We start from the raw sequence: 24,397 nt of genomic DNA on the forward strand, positions 1-24,397 counted from the left end.
ACAATAGTAGCCACCAACAAGAGAGCATGTTTAAATCTAGAATTGCTGTATACCCATTTGCATATGGAAGGTAAAGTAGTAGGAAAATAATTGGTTTGAGAATCAGAAAATCTGAGTTCCAGTCTCAGCTCTATCACTGATTGACCATTTGACCCTAGAAAGTCACAAATCTCTCTCTGGGGATGAGCTCCTTCATCTCTAAATTAGGGAGAATATTACTGGCACAATTTACTTTATAAAGTTGTTGGAAAGATCAAGTGAGATGATGCATGTTTAAGTGCTCTGTAACCATAAAATATTATGTAAGTTACTATCATTATTTTATATGGTTACTCTCCACCTTACAAATGGATTGTTTTCCAAGTTTGCTAATAAATCAATTACTAGAAAACACATTTTCTCAGGCAAAAAGATTAAAAGTACTGTTTAGATTCTTAGTTTCACCCATAAAAGGGTCTGAATAATATGATCATATTTTAGTTTCTCATTATTTCTATGGGAAAATGCATTTTGAGTTCCAAGTGGGATCTCTCTCTTCAAGTCACATAGTTTTGAGGAACCTTTCCTGCTCTGGCTCTGGAGATAAAAGGAGGCTTCTGTCTCATCAACCACCACTTGAGATAGGAGTCCCTTGACGCTATGAATGCAATGTTGAAAGCAAAAAGTGATTCAGTTCTCAGAATGTTCAAAACCCGAGGACTCATTTTGCAACTGGAGGGTTACCAGTAATCTTAGAGAAAGCAGTTTAGATAGAGTGGAAGGGAAAGAAGCCATTATCACAAGGGGTTAAGGATTAGTTGGGTAGTAAGGAAATGAAGGCTGTGAGCATAGATTACTTTTTCTAGAAATTTGGCAGTAAAAAGAAGAAATATGGGAGGGTAGCAGGTCTGAAAGACTAAGGAGAGACAAGTATTTTTATAGAAGAAAAGTAGGCAACGGGGAGGTAGAAATGAAAGCTATAAGGCAAAGAAGGGATGATTGATGAAAGAATAAAGTATTTATTAAGTGTTTATTACATGCAAAGCACTGGGCTAAGTGCTAGGGATACAAGGAGAAAAGATAACTTCTAATGGGGGAGACAACATATATGGAAAGGTACCATGGTCCTCAGGGTTCAGCAGCAAAATAGATGGTAATGTATCTTTTAAAATGTATTTTCACATTGATAAAATCATCAGTTTCTGATGCCTAAGCATTCAATAGTGCCAAGAACTTTCTTTTCTGGGTCTTGCAACAGCAGGTAGTTGCAAGGCTACATCTTTTTCTACATCTTTTCCTGGTTAGATTCCAGGATGAGCGCTGAGTGTAGTGGGCTGGAAGAAAGCATATATATGTTTTTCCAAAGGCTCTTGGGTTGAGGGTCCTGTGCTTTCCAGATAAAGGCTGTAAGGGTGGGCGGTTGTGAGCAGAATCAATGATCTACTGGGTTCTGCTACTTCTAGGTTTCTTGTGCCTATCTGCCCATCCACTAGGGGCAACTGGCCAGCCAATGCAAATGGACCCTCGATGATGGTTTTGGGGCTGAACTAGAAGCAGGTCTGGTGGCTGGGGGGGACAATGTCAACCCCAAGGCTCTTAGGTTCAGGGTCCTGGGCAGTCTCCATCAGGATCTGGGAGGAGAAAATGATTAATAGTGTTTTGACTTGCCAGGCACATATTGCCTCTTGTCTCTCCCTTTGAGTACCAGCAAAGCTGGTTTACCTACCCTGTGGGTGGCAGGTAGTTGGCATATAGTGGGGATGGCTGACTGTGGGCATTATTAGATCAGTTATCTCCAAGCTTTTTTGATTGCACATCTCTATTGGGAGCAAGTTTTTTTTTTTTAAGCAAATACCCCTAATTATAAATATATATATAACTATGATACTCCTTCCAGTCTAAAACAAAAATGAGAAGGAAGCTCTTCCCATAGGCCATTACTACTTAAGGGTGCAAGTCACCCTTTGACTAGCTGATCATGTACCTCTTGGGTCATGCCACAGCCTCCATTTATAGAGATCCAAGTGTTCAGGCTAGGTATGGAAGTAAATGAAACTGTATAACATAAATCATCTGAAAAGTTTGCTGAGTCTGCCCTAGTCTTATCCTCATTAAGAAATAAAACAGGCATTCTTTTTTTTATTTTAGAAGAGGTCAGCCTTGGAAATGCAGGCTTACCCCTTAACTCTCCTCAGCGCCTCTTTTCTGAAGCAAGTCATCTAAAATACTAGAATTTTCCAGCCATTTAGAATTCAAAAAATTATTACATTGAACTAGCACTATGATATGAACATTGACTATTATGTTTGTTTAACAACAAAAACCAAACAAAAACCCCTAAATACACAAACATAAGGCTTTTAACAGACTAGTGTTATTTACACGATCCCCTTGACGTCTGTCCGTATGTTTATTTTCTACTGGAAAATTCATTAGACATACAGAATACAGGATTAGCTACAGAGTCCAGAATAACATATCCTGGTTTCTCGTTTTCGTGCTCTACCACATTTCTAGCTCCAAGCTTTGCCTTTCTGTCCTTCAAAAAATTAGATCCTCTATGCCTTGTTCTCCTGGCACAAGCCCAGGGTTCTGATCTAAATTGCTCTTCCATGCCCAGCTAGCAGTTCTTTCTGTTAGAATCTGCCTTGCTCCCAGAAACTGCACCCTGCCTCTGCATCCATGCAGCTGTCAACTTGACTGGGCTTAAACTTGCCCATATGATGACACCAGTTTTGGCTGTGGGCAAGAGAGGAGTACCCATAACTCTGAATCATATAGCATTAGGATTAGCATCAAACTCCAGTCTTGCTGATACTTCCCTTACCTGTTACTTATGTCGTATAAATCTTGACCCTTTAATGCCCAGTCTCTGACTAGGTACTAGAATAACTAGATCCTGCTTCATTCCTTGCTTTTCTTAAGCTAGGTTACCAACCTACTACTCTTTGCCTTAATTTAGTCCCTTCTATCTAGCTCAGTGGCTCTTAAGTTAGGATCTATGAATTTTTTTTTTAAATTAAGTACTGTGAAAACTATTTTAATACAATGTTTCTTTTGCAATCCTACATATTTATTTAAAACATTATTCTAAGGTGTGCAGAGGCTTCAATCAGACTATAAAAAGGATCTATGACACACACAAAAAGAACCTCTGAGCTAGGTGAACTCCTGTGGCCTTTTCACATTTGCCCTGCTCTTCTGCCGCTCAAGTCTAGGTATGAAATCATTCTTATTTCCACACCTAGAAATCTGTTTGCATTAGGCTTAAGCCAGATTCAATTTCTCAAATAGTTGTTAGTTCCTGCTGAATTAATTCAATCCTTTCCCCTATGAACTTAGAGTTACCTGCTTTCATTGCTTTTCCTTATCATGGTATAGTAGAAAGCACTGGACTCTGAATTTTAACGCTGGCTCTAACATTATCCATGTGATCTTAGATAAGTCTTTTAATTTCCTGGATTCTATTTCATCATCTTTAAAATGAGGAGGTTGGACTTAATGACTTCTGAGGTCCATTCCAACTCAAAGATTCAATATTTCTATGTTCTCTAGCCTCTCTTATTGTTCTGTTCTCAGTTAGGTCATCATAAATTAGCAATTACAAGCATCTACATTTAACCTGGTTAAGGGGAGTACTCTTGTGATCTCCCTGATTCACAAGATAATTTTTTTTCAGAAAAAAAAAAAAGAGATCCTAAAATTTACCTAAGGAAGCAAGCATATCATGCAAATCTTCTTTGTCGATGAAACCATCTCTGTTCTGATCAATCATGTTAAAAGCCTCCTTGAATTCTTGAATCTGTGACTGGTCAAACATAGCAAATACATTGGAAGTTGCTCGTTGAGGACGCTTCTTTGTGGTCTTCGTCTTTGCCTTTTTGCTCGACATGTTGGATAGTTGATTCTAGAAGGGAAAGAAAAATTATTGACTAAAACAAAATTTAGTGCATCTAAAATTAGTGAACAGAAAAACCTCATTGAAGAGTTGCTATTTATACTAGGTAAAAGTAATTATAAAATAAACCATAACTGTAAGAAGAAAATAAAGTAACTCCAAAGAAATACATACAATTTAAGATTAAGAAATAGATGTTTTTATTTCTTCTTCTTTTAACTTATGCTGGATGAAATTTTAGTAAGTATGAAATCATTTCAAAAATTCAGCGTAATCCCATCATGACTTATTGTATAGAGTTGATCATATCATAGGTCATACCCTAGAGGTAGAATGTTCTAGAAGAAAGTACATGAAATCTAACAAGATCTACGACCCTCTGAATTTCCCTATTACCATCAAGGTCACTACCAACCCCCCAATTACCTATGTTAACAACCTCAGTGTCATGTTCGAACTCCTTAACTCTCACTCACCCCACATATCCAATCTATTGCCAAATCTTTTTGTTTCTACCTTCACAACATCCCTCATATATTTTCCCTTCTTTCCCCTCACAGAGCCACAACCTTAGTTCATGCCCTCATCACCACTTATCTTGACTACTGCAAATGCTTTTTAATTGGTCTTCCTGTCTCAAGTCTCTCCAAACCAATCCATCTTTCAGAGAGCGGGCTGACAAGGTGATTTTCCTTAAGTGCTGGTCTGCCTATGTCATTCCTCTAGTGAGTTTCAGTGGTTTCCTATTTCTTACCCACTGCTCTTGCATCTTCAGGTCTTTATAACTGGCCCCTTCCTATATTTTATTTTACTCTTGCTCCTACATGAGCTTTATGATGCAGCTATACTGCCCTACTTGCAATTCCTCCATTTCTCTTTTCCTGGCCTTTGCACTGGTTGTACTTTATGCCCTAAATGCTCCGCTCCCTCACCTTCACCTATAAGATTCAGTTCAATGGGCCTTTCCTGGTCTCCCCAGATGCTAACAACTCCCATTTCAGATTACTGTTCCATCTACTTTTTATATACCTTGTATGTACCTTGTTATCCACATGTTCTTTCCCCAATTCCTATCCCATGAGGGCAGGGACTATTTTTTGCTTTTCTTTCTATCCCCAGCACTTAGTACAGGGCCAGCACATAGTAAATGCTTAATAAATGCTTGTAGCTATCATCAGGCAAACAACTTACCTTCTTTGGGCCTGACTCCTTATCTGTGAAACAGAGACTTTATTATATATCCAGGAGAGCAGAGACCCTGTCTCATTTAGACTGTGCCTCTCCTTGCTCCTGCACAAATCCCTAGCATTCACAGCAGTAACATTCCCTAGGCCCCACCCAGCTCCAAAAACTTATTATTCCTATGGAAATTTGATATAGTATAACTTAACTTAAAAAAAAAAAACCCTGCAAACAAAGGTTTTCCATTCTTTTCAATTAAATGATCTAAAAATCATAAACTATAAACAACTTCTTAATGATAACATCATGGAATAATACCAATGTCACAACAGTTTTTTATCACATGTAATTATTACAGCTGAGGTTAGATGAGAGTCACTCAATTTGACTTACGGTATTACAGGGCTGAGAGGCAGCCTGGCCCAATGGATAGAGAGCCTGCCTCAGACCCAGGAAAACCTGGGTTCAAGTCCTGTCTCTTAACACAAACTGGCTGTGTAAGCCCCAGCCAACTCACTTCACCTTTTGGAACTCTGGAAAGGGGGAGCTAAGTGACTTGGCGGACTGAGTGGTGGGCCTGGAGTCAGAAGATTTATCTTCATGAGTTCAAATCTGGCCTCAGACATTTATTAGCTGTGGGACCCTGGACAGGTTACTTTACCCTGTTTGCCTCAGTTTCCTCATCTGTAAAATAAACTAGAGAAGGAAATAGTAAACCAGTCCAGTATCTCTGCCAAGAAAACTCGAAATGGGATTGGACAGAGTTGGACAACTGAACAACAACTCTAGCAAGTCTCTAAGACTATCTGAGATGATTAAATGGCGGAAAAAAATTGCTAGTTTTCTTTTATTGAGGGCACAAACCCACAAAACAATCAAATTTAGAAATACAAATAATTTACACTGAATGTTATTAAATTGGAAGATATTATGAAAAATATGACAAAGAAGTGGGCTAGTCAGGTAAGCAAGAAGGATAACAAATGGATAACCCAAGAGTGGCACTGGTCAAAAGATCCAGAAGAAGGCTTCTAGCTCACTGGGGAGAACTGAATTCTGCTCCTGACTCTGCCACTATCCATGTGACCTTGAGCAAGTCATTTAATTTTTTTTTCTGGATTCTATTTCATCATCTTTAAAATGAGGAACTTTGGACTTAATGACCTCTGAAGTCCATTCCAATTCAAAGATTCTATTTCTATGTTTTCTTGCGCCTCTTATTGTTCTTTCCGTTCTCAGTCTGGCTATCACAAATTAACAATTACCTACATTTAATATGAATCCAGGGGTATTCCCATGATTCCCCCAGATTCACACGTAGGATAGATAACCTATAATTACAGAAGGACATGACCAAGAGCTGCATAGGACCAGAAGGTATATAGAGTTTTCTATTTGTCACCAGGATTAAAAACATAGATGAGATCAAAGATCCACTGAAATAATGAAGAAGTATACTTTTAAAGTACATATATAAGAGAACCAAGAAAAGTTCATTAGTAGGTTTTTAGACAATGTATTGTTTTCAAGGGCAGAAATTGATGATGTGGTTAATATCCTTATTTCTTTCAGGAAAAAAAAGTTTAAAAAAAGTTCAATCTTTTCAATTTTGTTTTAGATGAAGAACTGTCCCACTCCATCTAACTTACTAAATATTTTAAATGTCAGGTTAAATAAAATTTGGTAAGTTTTGCTATAAAATTATCAGGGATATTTATGTTATTAGCTGAAAAGTGGGAAAGCATTCTGCCAAAGACTAGAGAGAGTTTAAGATGAATATTTTCCGATCAGAAATAGTAAAGAGAAGAAGAAAAATCAGGTTGATCAAGTAAAAAACTATTTGAAATAATAAATAACTTCAGCAAAGTTGCAGGATATAAAATAAACCCACATAAATCCTTGGCATTCCTATATGTTACTAACAAAGCCTGGGCTGGAAAGCAGGGATTTGCCTAAAGCTCTCCCCCAGGACCCTCCAATTACCTATAAAAATGGCTCTGAACAAATTCTAGAACTGCAGAACCCACGAAATAGCAGAAGGAAGCAGGGCTCCAGCCTAGGACAGCCTGGATGGTCACTACATAAGGTCTATCACACCATGCTGGGAGTGGAGTGGAACAGAGCCCAATGTGGGCCATGCCAGGACCAACCAGACCCAGGAGCAGGGCAGAACAGGCCCTAGCACCCTGAATCAGTGAGTTGTGACAGTTACCAGACTTCTCAACCCACAAACACCAAAGACAACAAAGAAGGTTAGTGGGAAAAACTGTGGGGACAGAGTGAAAAGAGGGGGTGGTAGAGGTAGTGGAGCTCTGAGGCTGCTTACAGAGCTACAGCTGCAGTTGCTTCCAGCCCCTCACCCAGCTGGTGGGAGGAATTAAGTGGTGGATCAGAGCAAGAGTGCAGAGCCTGCTTAGATCTCAGCAGAGGTCCAGGTTGGCAGTTCTTGGGGGAGGAGGAGCACTGGTGTGGCAGAGCTTGCTCAAGCTTGGGACAAAGTACTCTCTACTCTACAAGCAGTCATAACCTCACAAAAAGCTCAAGGGTCAAGTAGTTGGCTGGGAACATAAAAAGGCAGCAATAACACAAGATCTAGCAGTTTCTACATTAAGGGATCAAAGGGATTAAAACCAAGAATCACATACCCAGGAAAACTGAGTATAATGCTCCAAGGCAAAATATGGATTTTCAATAAAATAGAGGACTTTAAAGCTTTCTCAGTGAAAAGACCAGAGCTGAATAGAAAATCTGACTTTCAAACACAGGAATCAAGAGAAGCATGAAAAGATAAACAAGAAAGAGAAACCATAAGGGACTTACTAAAGTTGAACTGCTTTGTTTACATTCCTACATGGAAAGATGATGTGTATAATTCATGAGACCTCAATATTAGGGTAGCTGAAGGGAATATACATATATGTATATAGACAGAGGGCACAGGGTGAATTGAATATGAAGGGATGATATCTAAAAAAATAAAATCAAATTAAGGGATGAGAGAGGAATATATTGAGAGAGGGAGAAAGGGAGAGATAGAATGGCGTAAATTATCTCGCATAAAAGAGTCAAGAAAAAGCAGTTCTGTTGGAAGGGAAGAGGGGGCAGGTGAGCGGAATGAGTGAATCTTGCTCTCATCGGATTTGATCTGAGGAGGGAATAACATACACACTCAGTTGGGTATCTTACCCCACAGGAAAAGAAGGAGGAAGGAGATAAAAAAGGGGGAATGATAGAAGGGAGGGCAGATGGGGGAGGAGGTAATCTAAAGCAAACACTTTTGAAAAGGGACAGGGTCAAGAGAGAAAACTGAATAAAGAGGGATAGGATAGGAAGGAGCAAAATATAGTCTTTCACAACACGAGTATTGTGGAAAGGTTTTGCATAATGAAACACATGTGGCCTATGTTGAATTGCCTGCCTTCTTAGGGAGGGTGGGTGGGGAGGGAAGAGGGGAGAGAATCTGGAACTCAAAAGTTTTAAAAGCAGATCTTCAAAAAGAAAGTTTTTGCATGCAACTAGGAAATACAACATACAGGCAAGGGGGCATAGAAACCTATCTTACCCTACAAGAAAGTAAGGGAAAAGGAGATGGGGGGGAGTGGAGTGACAGAAGGGAGGGCTGACTGGGGAATGGGGCAATCAGAATATATGCCATCTTGAAGTGGGAGGGGGGTAGAAATGGGGAGAAAATCTGTAATTGAAACTCTTGTAGAAATCAATGCTGAAAACTAAAAATATTAAATAAATAATAATAAAAAAAACAAAGCCCAAAAGCAAGAGATAGAAAGAGAAATTCCATTTAAAGTTACAGGGTACATTATAAAATATTTGGGAGTCTACCTGCCAAAACAAACTCAGGAACGATATGAACACAATTATAAAACGCTTTTGACAACAATAAAGTCAGATCTAAATCATAGGAAAAACATCAGTTGCTCGTGGGTAGGCCAAGCTAATATAATAAAAATGACAATTTTACCTAAATTGATTTACTTATTTAGTGCCATATCAATCAAACTACCAAAAAATTATTTTAGGGAGCTAGAAAAAATAACAAAGTTCATCTAGAAGAACAAAAGGTCCAGAATATCAAGGGAATTAATGAAAAGAAATGCTAGGGAAGGTAGCCTAGTCATACCAGATCTTAAACTGTATTATAAAGCAGCAATCATCAAAACTACTTGGTATTGGCTAAGAAACAGTGGTGGACAAGTGGAATAGGTTAGGTATACAAGACACAGTAGTCAATGACTATAGTTATCTACTGTTTGATAGAATCCAAGAGAGCCAAAGTCAAAGAATCCAGCTTCTGGGATAAGAACTCAATATTTCACAAAAACTGCTGGGTAAACTGGAAAACAGTATGGCAGAAACTGGGCATGGACCAGTATCTTACACCATATACCAAAATAAAGTCAAAATGGGTTCACAATTTAGATATAAAGACTGATACTATAAGCAATCAGAAGAGCAAAGAATAGTTTACCTGTCAGATTTATGGAGAAGGGAAGAATTTATGACCGAACAAGAGACAGAGAGCGTTATGAAATACAAAATGGATAATTTTGATTACATTAAATTGAAAAGTTTTTGTACAAACAAAGCAAATGCAACAAAGATTAGGAGGGAAGTAGAAAATTGGGAAAGAATTTTTACAACCAGTGTCTCTGATAAAGGCCTCATCTCTAAAACATACAGGGAACCGAGTCAAACTTATAGGAATACAAGTCATTCCCCAATTGAGAAATGGTCAAAGGATATGAACAGGAAGTTTTCAGAGGAAGAATTTAAAGATATCTACAGTCATACGAAAAAATGCTCTAAATCACTGTTGATTAGGGAAATGCAAATCAAAACAACTCTTAGGTATCACATCTCACCTGTCAGATTAGCTAACATGACAAAACAGGAAAATGATAAATGCTGGAGAAGATGTGGGAAAATAGGAACACTGTTAAATTGTTGGTGGAGTTGTGAACCGATTCAGCCATTCTAGAGAGCAATTTGGAACTATACCCAAAGGGCTGTAAAAATGTGTATACCCTTTGACTCAGCAATACCACTTCTAGGGCTGTATCCCAAAGAGATCACACAAGTAGGAAAGGGACCCATATGTACAAGAATATTTATAGCAGCTCTTTTTGTGGTGGCAAAGGATTGGAAATCAAGGGGATGCCTATCAATTGGGGAATGGCTAAACAAGCTGTGTTATATGAATGTAATGGAATACTATTGTGCTATAAGAAATGAGGAGAAGATGGACTTCAGAATAACCTGGAAAGACTTACGTGACCTGACACTGAGTGAGGGGAGCAGAATCAGAAAAACATTATACATGATTACAGACGCATGGTACCTGATTACAGACATATTCTGTAATGAGTAACTTTGATAGACTTGGTTCTTCTCTGCAATGCAAGGCTCTAAGACAACTCCAAAAGACTCATGATGGAAAAACTATCTACATCCAGAGAAGTAATTACAGTCTGAATGCAGATTGAAGCAAACTATTTGCTCTCTCTCTTTTTTTGTTTGTTTCTTCTTTCTCGTGGTTCATTCCATTGGTTATAATTCTTCTTTACAACATGACTAATGTAAAAATATGTTTAATGTGAAGGTCTATGTAGAACCTATATCAGACTGCATGCTTTCTGTGGGGGGACAGAGGAGGAGAGGGAGGGGGAGAAATTTTGGAACTCAAAAAACTTGTGGAACTGAATGTTGTAAACTAAAACTAAATAAACTTAAAAGGAAAAAAAAGAAAAATCAGGTTGAACAGCATTGTAATTAGTCCTAAAGACTTTTTAATTCAGGGATTTTAACTGGAGCCAAGACAGACTTGTATAAGAAGCAAATCCAAGAGCCTCTTAACTTCTTTTATTCTATTCCTGCTCTGTCACCAGTTCTATACCTTTGTATAGATGTTTCTCCCAGGCCCTTTGAATTTTAAGAAAAAAATGCTACCAGTAAATTGGTATGCTGATATTGGAGTAACCAAATACCACTTAATTCAGGGTGAAGGTAACCAAATAGATTTCAAATAATGTACAAAGGCCAGGTGCAGAAGGGGAAATCATATGATATGTTCTCTTGGTAATACTATTTAATCAGGTGGCCACATTTTTTGCTAGTTTTAACCATGAATTCTAGACCTAGTCTAATACTCTCAAAAGAGTATGACAGTCTGGCATACATTTTTAATCCAGTGGAATATCAAACTGCATACTTTAACATTTATTAAGTGACTTGCTGTATATTCATGTAGATCTGTTGCAAAGGCAGATCTTTCATATGTCAAGTTGTAGATTGTGAGTTGAATCTGGCTTGTGTGACTCTATGGTCCCTGGGAAAGGTGACCACAGAATAAACAATGCCAATGCTTCTTTTTCCTAACCTCCCCTAGTTGGGGGATGGTTTTTAAGTTATTAAGTCCCTTCAATCCATCTTGCAAGCAATTCTAGTGCTTCCATACAAAGCAGTCACTTAGTTAAGGTTGTCAGCTAGTTAAACATCCACTCTACTTTGATTTTTAAGTCAGTGGAATTACAGGGTAGCTTCGTGGTACTGGGCCTAGAGTCAAGAACACTCCTTTTTGTGAGTTCATATCTAGCCTCAGACACTTACTAGGTGCGTGACTCTGGGCAAGTCCCTTACCCCTCTTTGCCTCAGTTTCCTCATCTGTAAAATGAGCTGGAGAAAGAAACAGAAAACCACACAAGTGTTTTTGCCAACGAAACCCCAAATGGGGTCACAAAAAAGTAGGACACAACTGAAAAAAGGAATTGCCGATGCTTTATTAACACTAGTAGCTAAAACTAGATACAAGATATTTTGTTCCCTTGCCAAGTACCAACTGGCTTAATGTGGAAAGCAATTTTCCTTTTGTTACCTAGAAATCTTGGAGTCATTTTTGATTCCTCCCCTCTATATCACTTTCTACAAATTTTCAACCCTTCCTATACCTTTTTATTTCACAATGTGTCTCAAGTTTACTATACCCTTTCCTTCCTTCTACCTGATTGCTGATGAATGATTCTGCCTTCCTTTGTTGGCTCTCCCCATCTGCAATAAATGGGTTTCCACCAAGGAAGATGGTTTTGTTTCTGTTTTTCTGACACTGCTCAATCTTGGTGTACCTCCAGACCATTCATTCTTAAATCTCCTCTGCTGACTCATCATCTAAGTCTAGCCACCTCTAAGTAATGGTATCTCCCAGGTCTATGTCCTATGGCCCTTTCTCTCTCTATAACTTCCCCCTTGGTGATCTCATCAGTTTATTCCATAACCAGACCTTTTTTCTCTCCAGAGCTCCAGTCCCAAACATCAACTACCTGAATGCCCCACAGGCATCTCCACCAACAAGACCAAACAGAACTCCTTATCTTTCCCCCAATCCAATCCTCTTCCTAATTCCATTTCTGTCCAATCACCCATGTTTGAAACCTCAGATTCATCCTCAATATCATACTTTCCCTCAATCTTTATATCTAATCAACTGCCAAGTGTTGTCAATTCAATTTCTTTAACATTTCTTCTATTTACTCACTTTCTCTGCCCCAATTCAAGTCCTCATCACACCTACCTACACTACAATAGCCTCTGAATCCGTCTAATTGCCTGCCCCCCTCCCACCACCAGGGGTGGTAGCAGCCTCGGGTGCAATGGGTGGGGGGAGGGGGTTTGAATAAAATAAGGGGCAAATAAGGAGGTGGTAGAAACATAAGGAAAAAAGATAATTTCCAAATAAACACAAAATGCAAGTTATAACTGATCCAAGTCCTGCGACAGGTCTTAACAAGCAAAGGGCTGGCAGGCCTGCTTGTAGTGCATCATCAGGAAGTCCAGCATACATAGGCAGGAATAGGTGCATGTTTGCACTGGTTTACTTGTTTACAATATGATACTATACTATATGGTTACATGATGCAATACTGTCTCATCAAAATTTAATGCAGGAAAAAACCCATAAATTTACAATAAATTATTAACTTTAAGATGTGTCATTTAAAAACATACATATGTACATATGTTTTTAAATGACACAAATTTCAGAAAACCGTTAAAGGGTTAAAGATTTCCAGTGGGGTACTGAGTAATTTTTTTTAAAAGGGGGCAGTAGGCCAAATAAGTTTGGGAACCTCTGAGCTAAGTACTTCCAGTCTTTCCCCTTTGCACTCCATCCTAAATACAGCTGTCGAATTGATATTACTAAAGCACAGGTTTGGCTATCTCACCGACTACCCATTGCCCAAAGGATAAAATACAAACTCTTTTGCCCAGTATCTAAAAATCCTTCATAATACGGCTCTAATCTAGCTTTCCAAAATGGCTTCATGATATTCTCCCTCTGATGATTTACAACTTGCTGCACCCCATACATGATATTCTCTCACCTCCATACTTTTACACAGGTTGTCCTTCATTTATAGAATCTTTTTTCTTACCTGCACCTTTGGAATACTTGGCCCCTTTCAAGGCTCAGCTAAATATTGCTTACTCCTGCTCCTGCAATTTACCACTTAGGAATTTTCTTTGTCCAAACTTTTTATTTACTTAGGTATACATTTGTATCCCCCAGTTACACAGTGTCTTGCAGAATATAGATGTTTAATAAATGCTTGTTTAATTAAATTGAAGACTCTTCTTGGTCTTTTGTTCTTGAATGATCCAATTCAATTCAAATATTTATTACCCATATTTTATGTGCTTTGCACATGTAAGGTCTGAGATGGAAATAAACCTGTGTTAGTTGCTGAAAGAACAGTGATATTCTGAAAGAAATGAGACAGTTATAAAAAAAAATGTGTTTATTTTTTCTTGGTGGAGGGGAGTTAGAAGTGAGGTAGGGAGAGAAGAGACTTGGGAAAACCAATTATTTTAAACTTGATAAATCTGAGGCAACAATGGCACATAGGATCATAGAACTAAAATATGAAAAAGACCTTTGAGAGCATCCACATCAATTTCTTCATTTTGTAAAGGAAACAAACGAAGCCAGAAAAATGAAATGCCTGCTCAAAGGCGATCAGCATAGGGAATAAAGAAAGAATTTAAACCTAGGTCCTCTAACTCCCAAATCTAGCGCTCTTTCCATAACCTCACAACGTCTCTCATTTAAGTAAAGGTGGTTTGTAAACATGGGGTATGAGTTCAGATCAGCAAAGAAATGACCGGCTGACTCCACTTAAAAGAATGAGGTTTCCTAGACAGCAACATAAAGAGAGCCAAGAGGAATAATGACCTCACCTAAAACCTTTGAATGAATGTCAATTTTCTTGTCAATTCTTTGAAATGTTTCCCACATATTCCTTATTTCTCATATCCACCCCTTACTACAGTCAAGACCAATGTTTTCTCTACATTTTAAAAGTTACCAGCAGATGATCACATTAAGTGAGCAATAAACTATGAATACTGCACACAAACAGAATTTAGTGTTATAATCAAATAAGACTTACAACAAAGCAAATCTAACAGATTTAATGATACACATAATTGTTCTTCGATCTCAGAAAAATTAGCTATTTATGATACAGTTATCCTAAATGACTAGTCTTGACCATGTAACTCCCCTACTCAATAAACTCCAGGGGTTCCCTATTGCCTAAAGGATCAAATACAAACTCCTCTGGTTTTGAAAGTTCTCTGTAACATAATGGATAGAAAGTAGTTTAGGGAGGAAGGGCAGGCTTTCCCAGAAGTGATGTTTAAGTTGCATCTTTAAGGAAATTAGGGATTAGAAGAGACAGAAATGAGTACATTCCAATCATGGAGGACAGCCACTGAAAAGGCACAGATCTGTAAGTTTTGTGTCTCAGTAACAGCTATTTTATTCCTAGGCAAAATTGTGAAGAGACGGATGACCCAAGGGACAAAAAGCATGATCATTACATTGCAAGGAGAAAGCTAAAGGAGAGACTCCAACTAATGACCATGGCAAACCTTAAAGCGCTATAAAATATATCAGCTATTACTTTACTTTAGACTGAATTCTAGCCTCTAGGAATTGAGGTGGGGGGAAAAAGGATAAAACAGATTCTGTGGTTCATTAGAGATGGGAAATGGAGGGCAAAGGGAGAAAGCTGGTCTCACATGAAATTGTAACTCAGAGGCAGCGCTATTTCTCCCCAATATCTCCTCACACTTAGCCTCTGATACTTATACTCTGGTACTCCTCTGGGAAGCCCTTGATCCCCCTCAACTCATTTGTGCTCTCCCTCCCCCTTCCAGTTACTCTGTGTTTATTAGATAATGTGTTTTAGTTCCCCAATAGAAGGTAAACTCTTTTAAGGAAGAAATTTTTTCCATTTGTCTGGATATTATTGCCATCTTGGAAAAGCATTTACACTAAAATTTAAACTACTGGGAAAAGGTATTGAAAAAAGGAGACTGAGATCACTAAAATTTTGTTCACTTCACAATTTTGCTGCCCACATACTTTTCCTAGACAATCAAAAGCTATTCAACTTGGTGAAATATTTGAGGGCCCTAAAATTCTTTACATGACTACAAGCAAGTTGCTTAAGTGTCAGATGCCTTACCTGTTAAAACAAGAGGACTGCGATAGACAAACTAAGGCAGACTAGAATACAGTACTAGAACCTAGACACAGGGCACCTTGCTTTACTACTTGGTAGCTGGGTTATGTTGCCAAAGTCATGTCACTCTCTATGCTCCAGTTTCTTCATCTATAAAATTGGGGTGGGGTGGACTAGGTCCTTTGCAGCTCTTAAATTCTACACTCTAAATTCTGTAATTATAACTGGCTGATCTTTATCTTTCCCCTCCCTCCAATATACCCTACATAAATGCTGCCAGACTAACCATCTTAAAACGGGCTTTTCTCGTAGTACTCCTATGTTCGGTAACTTACAATGGCCCCTTAATGCTTTCTATATCAAATTTAAACTCCTGTAATTCAGCTCTAAAAAACCTTCCATAAACTAGTCACATTCTACCCAACCTTATTTACTCCTTTTTGTCAAATCCAAAAACCCTGTTAGACTTGCATCTTTCTCTTTTTTACTATTCTTATATTTTATATCTATTATTTTTATATACAAAAATGTAAATAATTTGCATTTACTATTTTTCCTCCCCGCCCCCCAAGCCAAGACACTGGTTTTTTGGGATTCCTATCCCTACGCATACCTATTCTCATGCTTCCAAACCCTGGGGTACACAGTGATGCTCAATGAATACTTCCTTTACCCTAAGTTACGCACACCTGAAGCTGCTGCTCAGTCTCTGGACCCAGAGGGAGAATTCTGCCCTTACAAGCCGGCCACGGCTGGTTCGGAGCGGGAGTCTCAGGGGGCAAAGCGGCCCGCGGGCTTCCAGGGCGTCATCCCGGGGCTCCGAGGTTGGGCATCCTAGTCTCTCTACCTTCTCTTATCCCAATCCCCCGCCCCACCCTGCCAAGGTTTCCAGGGTGGGTCCGAAGGCAGCAGCCCACTTTCCATCCCATTCAGGGGTTGGCACCCCATCCACTCCACCCCACCCCATCCCCCTTCCCCCCCCCCGGGACTGAGACGGAATCCGTAGGGAAGCCCATCAAGGACAGGGGACCCAAAGACATCAGAACCCACTCCCTGCCTCAGCCTCTCCAGGAGAGACTCGCTCCCCCCCACACTCCCCCCGTCCGGGTCACTCGGAAAAGGCTCCCCGCCCGTCCCAAGCGCGCCCCTAGCCAGGGCCGCTTTCCCTCCCCCACAACGGCCGCCGGCTGGGGCGGGGTCCGCCCGGAAGCTGTGCCGGGAGCTCGGGAACCGAGAGGCGGAAGATGTCACGCTCTAACGGCGCGGGCGCCACTCACCCGCAGCCACGGAGAGCCAAGAGAAATTCAGGGCTTTCCCCTTCTGCGCGAGTACAGAGCCGACCAGCTGCGAGGTGACAGCGACCAGGGCACCACTGTACAGGAGAAGCCGCTCTGTGTCTCGGCTCCGCCACTTCCGGAAGTGAAAGCGTCCAACTTGGGGCGAGTGGGGGGGGGGGAAGAAAATTGTCTCTCCGCCCCCCGGGTAGATGGATAAAATCAGGGAAGCTTATACACCGAAAAGAGGAGAAGAACTTCTTCTGTGCTTTTTGGCCACTCTTTAGCGGCATTTTCTCACTTTAGATTTGGCAGGCGCCTTTCCTACTCTCTGTACAACCACCCCCTCGATTCCGTAAGGTGGTAGATTCCAGTGGCTGTTCCGCATTCCAAGCCCTGGCACAGATCTTGGCCCCAACACAAATCCGGAAAGAGGGAAAGGGGAGTGTGGAGCTTGGCCGGGCTGGGTCAAACCGAGCGCGGAATTTGGACCCTGGGCAGGGCGGGGCCTGAGCGGCCCTCAATTCTGTAGACTGCGTCTTGTTGAAATGGAGGTGAAAAATGTAGGCCCGCCCTGGCGTTGGGCGCTGGTAGTGGCGCCTTCCTCCACCTGGTCTGGCCTTCGAAGGCGGTTGGCTGCTATTGCCACAGGGAAAGTAAAGAGTCCGAGCTGCCAGCCGGGACAGCTGCTGCTTAGGACACTGCAGGCCGTGCACGGACGCCTTCACCCACTGGCCCCCGCTGCCTTCCTCTGGTTTCCCTTAGTTGTCTTACCTTCGTCCGGTAGGTAGCCTTACAGAAAAAGTTACGTACTGATCTCTCCGCCCAGAACCCGCCTGGTTTTGACTTTAAAAAAAAATCAAACTTTCCTTTTCTCCTTGAGATTAGAGGATTATATATAATGTCACAGACAACGATTTCAGGCATTGATGAAAGAGAATTCCTAAAGAACACATGGCCCCTTAATTTTATTTTTAATATGAAACTTTTAGTTAAAACTAAAATTTTTAAAAGTTGACATTTTCCTTTTTGTATGTTACTATTGTGATTATAACCATAATAACAGGACAACTGTTCGTCAAAATAATTTAGTATGCAGGGTACAGAAAAGAGAGAATATGGATTAGCTCATGAGGAACAGGGACCATGTGCTCTAAAATAGTCAGAAGATCTGGATTCATGATTAGGTTCTGGTGCCTAGTATCTGTATGATTTTCGAAAAATCACTTTCCCTTTCTGGGCCTCAGTTTCCTCATATGAAAAATGAGCAAGTTGTTGTTTCTAGCATTGAATCTTATAAAACCTATGCATAATTTTTTGTTACAGTATCTCTGCATAATAAATGCCTTAAGATGGTGTTGATTTCTCACACATTGTTTTTAATGTTTTAGATGCTCCATCACTTTCACTTCCATAGACCTCCCCCAACCCTCCCAACAAATAAATATAATAAAGCAAGCATATCAACACATTGGTCATTTCTGAAAATGTATACCTCATTCCACACCTGTGGTCTCCCGTCTCTTATAAGACATACTTTACTGTCAGTCTTTTTTTAATTTAATTTAGTTTTTGGTTACATTTTAAGTTCCAAACTATCTCCCTCCTTCCCTCCCTACCCCACACTAGAAAAGGCCATTTGACACAGATATATAAATATATATATAAAGCCATAGTATGCATGCTTCTATTTATCATTTTTTCTCTGGAAGTGGATAGCATCATCCTTCACAAGTGCCTCGTAGTTGATTTGAGTAGTTAGGATACTCAGAATGACTTATTCTTAAATTAATATTGCTGTTACTGTATACGAGGTTCTCTTGGTTCTGTTCATTTCACTTCATTATTTCATAGAAGTCTTTCCATGTTCTTTCTAAAATCAGCCAGTTCATCATTTCTTACAGCACAATAGTATTCTATCACAATCATATACCACAACTTGTTTGGCCATCAGTCTTTAAAACAAAAAATTAATCTGTCCCCATTCTATTGCCCTTCCCCTTATCTTATTTCAGGGTTCTCCAAAGGTGCCATCTCCACTGGGAAGCCCTTGATCCCCCTCAACTTATTTATGCTCTCTCTCCCTCTCCAATTACTTTGTGTTTATTATGCAATTTATGTGTTTTAGTTCCCCAAAAGAAGGTACACTCCTTTAAGTCAGAGATTTTTTTTCCATTTGTCTGCATATTCCTAGCGCAGAGGAGCAGTGAAGAGTAGTGGGTAGAGAACTGGCCTTGAAGTCAGGAAGATCTGGATTCTAGTACTGCTTCTTAGACATGCTGGCTGTGTGATTCAGGGCAGACTCAGTTGCCAAGTAGATGCCACTCTGCATTGATAGAGAGGAGTTTCCTCACTGGGCGTTCCCTATAGCTATGAAATTGTGGTTCTGGGTCCAAAAACATCCCTAGCACAATGCCTTGTATATAATAGGCACTTAATGAATGTTTAATTGAATATTCTCTCTCATTGACACAGTTCATGATCAACTTCAAAACCATATATGAAGCTGGCACAATAATTCATTCCCCTATTTGTGATGCTGACCATCTCTATCATCCTGGCTGTGACCCAGAAGGAAAATTGGACAAATAAGAAAAACTCCCACAGAGGCTGCTTTAATGCATCAGTGGCCCTGCCAGCTCCTTTTGTTCAATCCAGAAGATTATACACTGAGCACATGGAGTGAGTGCCTTGTGGCATCAGTTATTATGGGAGGGTCTCTGAGGAAACAGATCCAGGGAACTTCAGCTTGGAAGCAACTCTTGAACAGCTCACAGAGTAGGCTAGAGTCCAAACACTGTACACTTACCTCTCCATGGCTGAACTTTGTTTATATTTACAGTAGTCATCTTTAGCAAATATAATTCAGTTCAGTTCAGCAAGCATTTGTTAAGTATCTGCTTCCTGTCAGGCATTGTACTAGGTAATTAGCTATGTGAAGAGAGAAAAAAAACCACCTCTGTAATCACAGTTAGCTGGCAAAATAAGATCATAGATCTAGAAATCATCTGATCCAAGCCTCTCACTTATACAGGTAGGAAGCTAAAGTCCAGAGAGGTTGTGACTTGTCCAGTGTCATAATACTATTCTTCCTGACACTTTGTCTCTGTGCATTTGTACTGGCCACCCCCCCATGGCTTTAATCTACTCTCTTCTTTTCCTTCCTTCTTTACTAAGAACTCAGAGTCCTTTTCCTTGCAGGTGCAGTTCAGGCACCATGTTCTGCATGAAACCTTTCCTGATATACACCTTCCCCCAACTGCTAGTGCCTTCCCTTCCAAACTACCTTGTATTCAACCACTTTGTGCAGTATCTGTTTATTAACTTTGTATTGTGTTGAAATCATTTTATATGTGCTTATCTCCTCCATTAGGATATGTTTCAAGCAGTTCAGAGTGCCAGCCCTGGAGACAGGAAGACTCATTTTCCTGAGTTCAAATCTAGCCTCAGGCATTTACTAGCAGTATAAGCCTGGGCAAGTCTTTTAATCCTGTTTGCCTCAGTTTCCTCATCTGTAAAATGATCTGGAGAAGGAGATGTCAAACCACTCCAGTATCTTTGTCAGGAAAACTCCAAATGGGGTCACAAAAAGTTGGACATGACTGAAAAACATCTTAACAGATTTTGAGTTGGGATTGTTTCATTCTTTGTACTTGTATTCCTAGTGCCTGGCACATAGCAGGCCCTTAATAAATACTTGTTGAGTAATTGATAAGTGGCAGAGTAGGAATTTCAAACCGGCTTGAAGTACTCCAACTTTAGCTCTTTCCACTGTGCTATATATATGCAAAGAGAAGTAAACATAAAGTGATTTCTGGGATGCTGACAACCAAGGACATCAGGAAAGGACATCAGCTAGGCTGTGAATGGAAATAGGGACCCAAGAAGCAAAGGTGAGGGAGAATATTCCAAGAGAGATACCAGCATATGTATATCTTCGGCCAACAAGCATTTCTTATGTGCTTACTGTGTGCCAGGCACTTAGCTGAGAGCTGAGGATACAAGATCATAGACTGAAACAATCCCTACTGGAAATGAGCTTACATTCTAATGGGATAATGGAAAGGGTCAGCCTGTGCAAGGGCATGAAAGTCAGAATGGCTGCCAGTTTGGTTGGAGTGGAGAATGCAAGTGGGAGTAGTATAAAATCATCCTGAGAAGATCCGTTGGAGCCAGGTTATGAAAGGCTTTAAATGTCAAACAAAGAAGTTGGTATTTTATCCTAAAAATTACTGGGAGCCATTACAGATTCTTGAACAGAGTAGTCTAGGCAAAGAAGTGATGAGGGCCTGACCTAGGGTAATGGTGGAAAGGGATGAATGGGAGAGATGTGTATGTAGACTTGGCCAATGATTTGATAATGGAGTTGAGAGAGAATAAAGAGTTGAGGAGTTCCCAAACCTGTGTGATTGGAAGGCTGCTAATGTCCTAAATGTAGAGAAGTTTGGAAAAGGGGTGAGCTTAAGACGAAAAATAGTGAGTACTGTTTTGGATATGAATTGTAGATGCCTATGGGACATCTGGGTAGAGACTCCAGCAAGTGGTTGGCGATTCTGAATTGGGATGGAAGTTTAGGAAAGAGGTGAGGACTGGATATGAAACTTTGAGTCATCTGTATGGAGATGATTGTTGACTCATAGAAGCTGATGAACTCACTGAAAGAATGTAGAGAAGAGGGGAGAGCCCAGTACAAAGAGTTGGAATACACCCACACAGAAGGGTTGGGACACAGTTCGTACTCCTATAAAGGAGACTCAAAAGTAATCAGATGGGTAGGAGAAACAGGAAAGAGTAATCATGAAAATCCACAGAGGAGAGAGTAGTCTCTCCAGAGGGGAATCATCAACTGTCACATACTGTGGAGAAGGCAAGAATAGGAAACCTGGAATCTGCCTTCTCAATTTGACATTGATTGGCCCCTTGAAATGATTCATGTTATTCCAGTACTGAAGTATGTGTCTCTCACCTTGATTTCAGGTAGCATGAACTCAAGAACTGCCACAATATATGAACTTGAGCTGTCATAATTTGTGTCCCTATGACCAATAGTCCCATTCATTTGTGACTTCAACTCTGGAACTATCACTAAAAGCCATTTTCCAAACTGGTTCCAGTAGAAACCTGGACAGAATCCATTGAATCTGATATGCAACAATAATTGGGATACTTAATTCTCAGGCTCCCTCCTGGGGGAAAAAGCTGCTCTCAGCATCACTAGGACTCTGCCTTAAGGGGGTGGCTTGGTATTACTCCAGTTGACTCTGGGTGTTACCAGTAGTAGTCATGGACATTGTGTGGGCTGGCATAGCACTACTTGGTTCAGGGACAGATTCCACAGCTCTTTTGGATTTGGAAATGGCAGAATTAGAAACAGAAGGCCAGAAATCAATCTTGTCATAGCAGAGAACCTACAGGTAATGGGAGGGAGGGAAGGAGGTTGTTTGGAGGGAACACAGCAGAATCCTAGCTACCTTTTTTGTAGGGAAAAGAAACCTACTAACTGAAAGCAAGTGAGGCTTGCAAGTAACTTTAATCAACTCTGAGAAAAAACTCAGTGGTTGAACTTGTAAGAATAGGGGAACAGGCTGGTACCTTCTTGTGCCTGTGCCAGATATTTGTCTCTGCCATGTTAACACCTAGAGCTTAGAGTAAATGGGGTAGGAAGAAATGCCTGGGAATATACATTAGTCAGGAGTCCCAAGCACCTGAGGAGAGCCTAGATATTAGCTTGGAAGCTAAGACACAGAAAGAGGAACTGGTTAGGGGAGGAGGGCACAGATTCTATTATCACCATTGATGGTAAATGAAGAATTAAAAATTTTTTAAATTTTAAATAATTAAAAAATCTTTTTTGTTATTTCGTATTGAGACACCAATTAACATGAGCTTTTTTTCTGCATACAAAGAAAAGAACAGAGGGGATTATATGTTAAACTGAATCTCCACCAAAACAACTGACCTTTTAAAAAAAATAGAATGGACTTTACAAGTTAGTTTCAAAACTGTCCTCCTTGTTTGCCTCCTTAGGAGCCTCCTTTTGTTTTTAAAAAATGTCTCATCATTATCATTTGTCCATCTCTCTACCTCTAGATCCCTCCTACAATTAAAAAAACCAAAAACATCCTTTTGTCAAATAACTTCATAAAGCAAAACAATTCCACACATCCAGAAGTGTGTTTCTTCTTCTTTATCTGTAGAGTGCTTCATTGTTCCTCTGGAGTCAAAATTGGCCATTGAGTTCTTTCATCTTGCAAAATTGTTTTTCTTTACAATGATGTCTGGGCATATAGGTTGTTCTCTGCTAGCAGAGCTATCTGCTTATTTTCATTCTGCATCAGTTCATATAATTCCTGTGTTTCTCTGAATCCATCCCTTTCATTGTTTCCATTAACATTAATCTATCCCAGTTTATTTGGCCACTCTGACCTTGCAGTTTTCTTATTTTTAGTGAGGAGGGAGCTAGGTAGCTCAGTGGATATTGTACTGAGCCTGGAGTCAAGAAGGCCTGAGTTCAGATGTGGCCTCAGACGAAATCAGTAGCTGTGTGACCCTAGGCAAAACACTTAACCTGTTTGCCTCAAATCACTGGAGAAGTAAATGGTAAACCACTCCAGCATGTGCCAAGACAGTCCCATGGACAGTACGGTCCAGGGGGTCATGAAGAGTCTGACTCAACTAAACAACTATTTTTAGTGATTGGGAATGGGTTTTTTTTTTTAATGTGGTTATTGATAGCATGGGTTTCTGCCTCAGAGAACTGCCTGTTCATTTCTAGTGACCATTTAGGGAAGTGAATGAACTAGGATGAATTCATGAGTCCATAAATGAGTATGTGAGGGTTAATGAAAATATGTGAGGAATACATGTCCAAAATGAGTCTTATGATTTGTCTTAAAGCTTTTCTGCTTCTCATCTTGCATAACATATTTAACATCATTGCTCATTTGACAGTCTTCCCAGATTTCTTTCCAAGATGACAAAAGACCTACCACAGCTGACTCCATTTCTCATTTTATCTTCCTTTTCTTCCCTCTTCCCACCCACATCCCATTTGTTGTCTTTCCAAATTTGTCAGACTCCATGGCTTTTGCCTTTTCTGTGTAGAGAACTCATAGGATTTTACTCCCTCCTAAGCCTTCACTCAAACCTTTTCTTGGCTAAGGTAATGCAAGTTTGTCATTTCCTTCTCCAGTTTATTTGAATTTATGTCTTCTTGACCCGAGTCCTTGTGACAGCTAGGTGGCACAATAGTTGGAACACCAGCCTGGAGTCTGGAGGACAAATGCCTCAGTTCTAGCTGCTGACCCTGGGCAAGTCACTTGACACTGTTTGCCTCAGTTTCCTCATCTGTAAAATGAGCTGGAGAAGGAAATGGCAAACCACTCTACAGTATCATCTTTGCCAAGAAAACCCCAGATGGGGTTATGAAGTCAGAAATAACTGAAAAGACTCAACTTCCTGACTTCAGGCCCAGTGCTCTATCCCCTGAGCCACTTAGCTGGCTTTCATCTCCTTAATCCCACTCA

The 24,397-nt window shown here is 40.1% G+C and overlaps 1 protein-coding gene across 1 annotated transcript in view; it reads right to left on the minus strand.

Annotated features, from left to right (window-relative positions):
- The window catches only part of LOC118856125 (myosin regulatory light chain 12B), a 29,186-nt gene extending 12,161 nt beyond the window's left edge, over positions 1–17,025 (minus strand). Inside the window, exons 1-2 of the mRNA XM_036766227.1 lie at positions 16,875–17,025; positions 3,688–3,886 (exon numbers count right to left, since the gene is read on the minus strand). Coding sequence (XP_036622122.1) covers positions 3,688–3,871 — 184 coding nt within the window. The 5' untranslated portion in view covers positions 3,872–3,886; positions 16,875–17,025. The remainder of the gene's footprint in view (positions 1–3,687; positions 3,887–16,874) is intronic.
- Positions 17,026–24,397: the final 7,372 nt, after the last annotated feature.

Source organism: Trichosurus vulpecula, chromosome 1, assembly GCF_011100635.1.
Source record: "Trichosurus vulpecula isolate mTriVul1 chromosome 1, mTriVul1.pri, whole genome shotgun sequence".
Taxonomy (NCBI): domain Eukaryota; kingdom Metazoa; phylum Chordata; class Mammalia; order Diprotodontia; family Phalangeridae; genus Trichosurus; species Trichosurus vulpecula.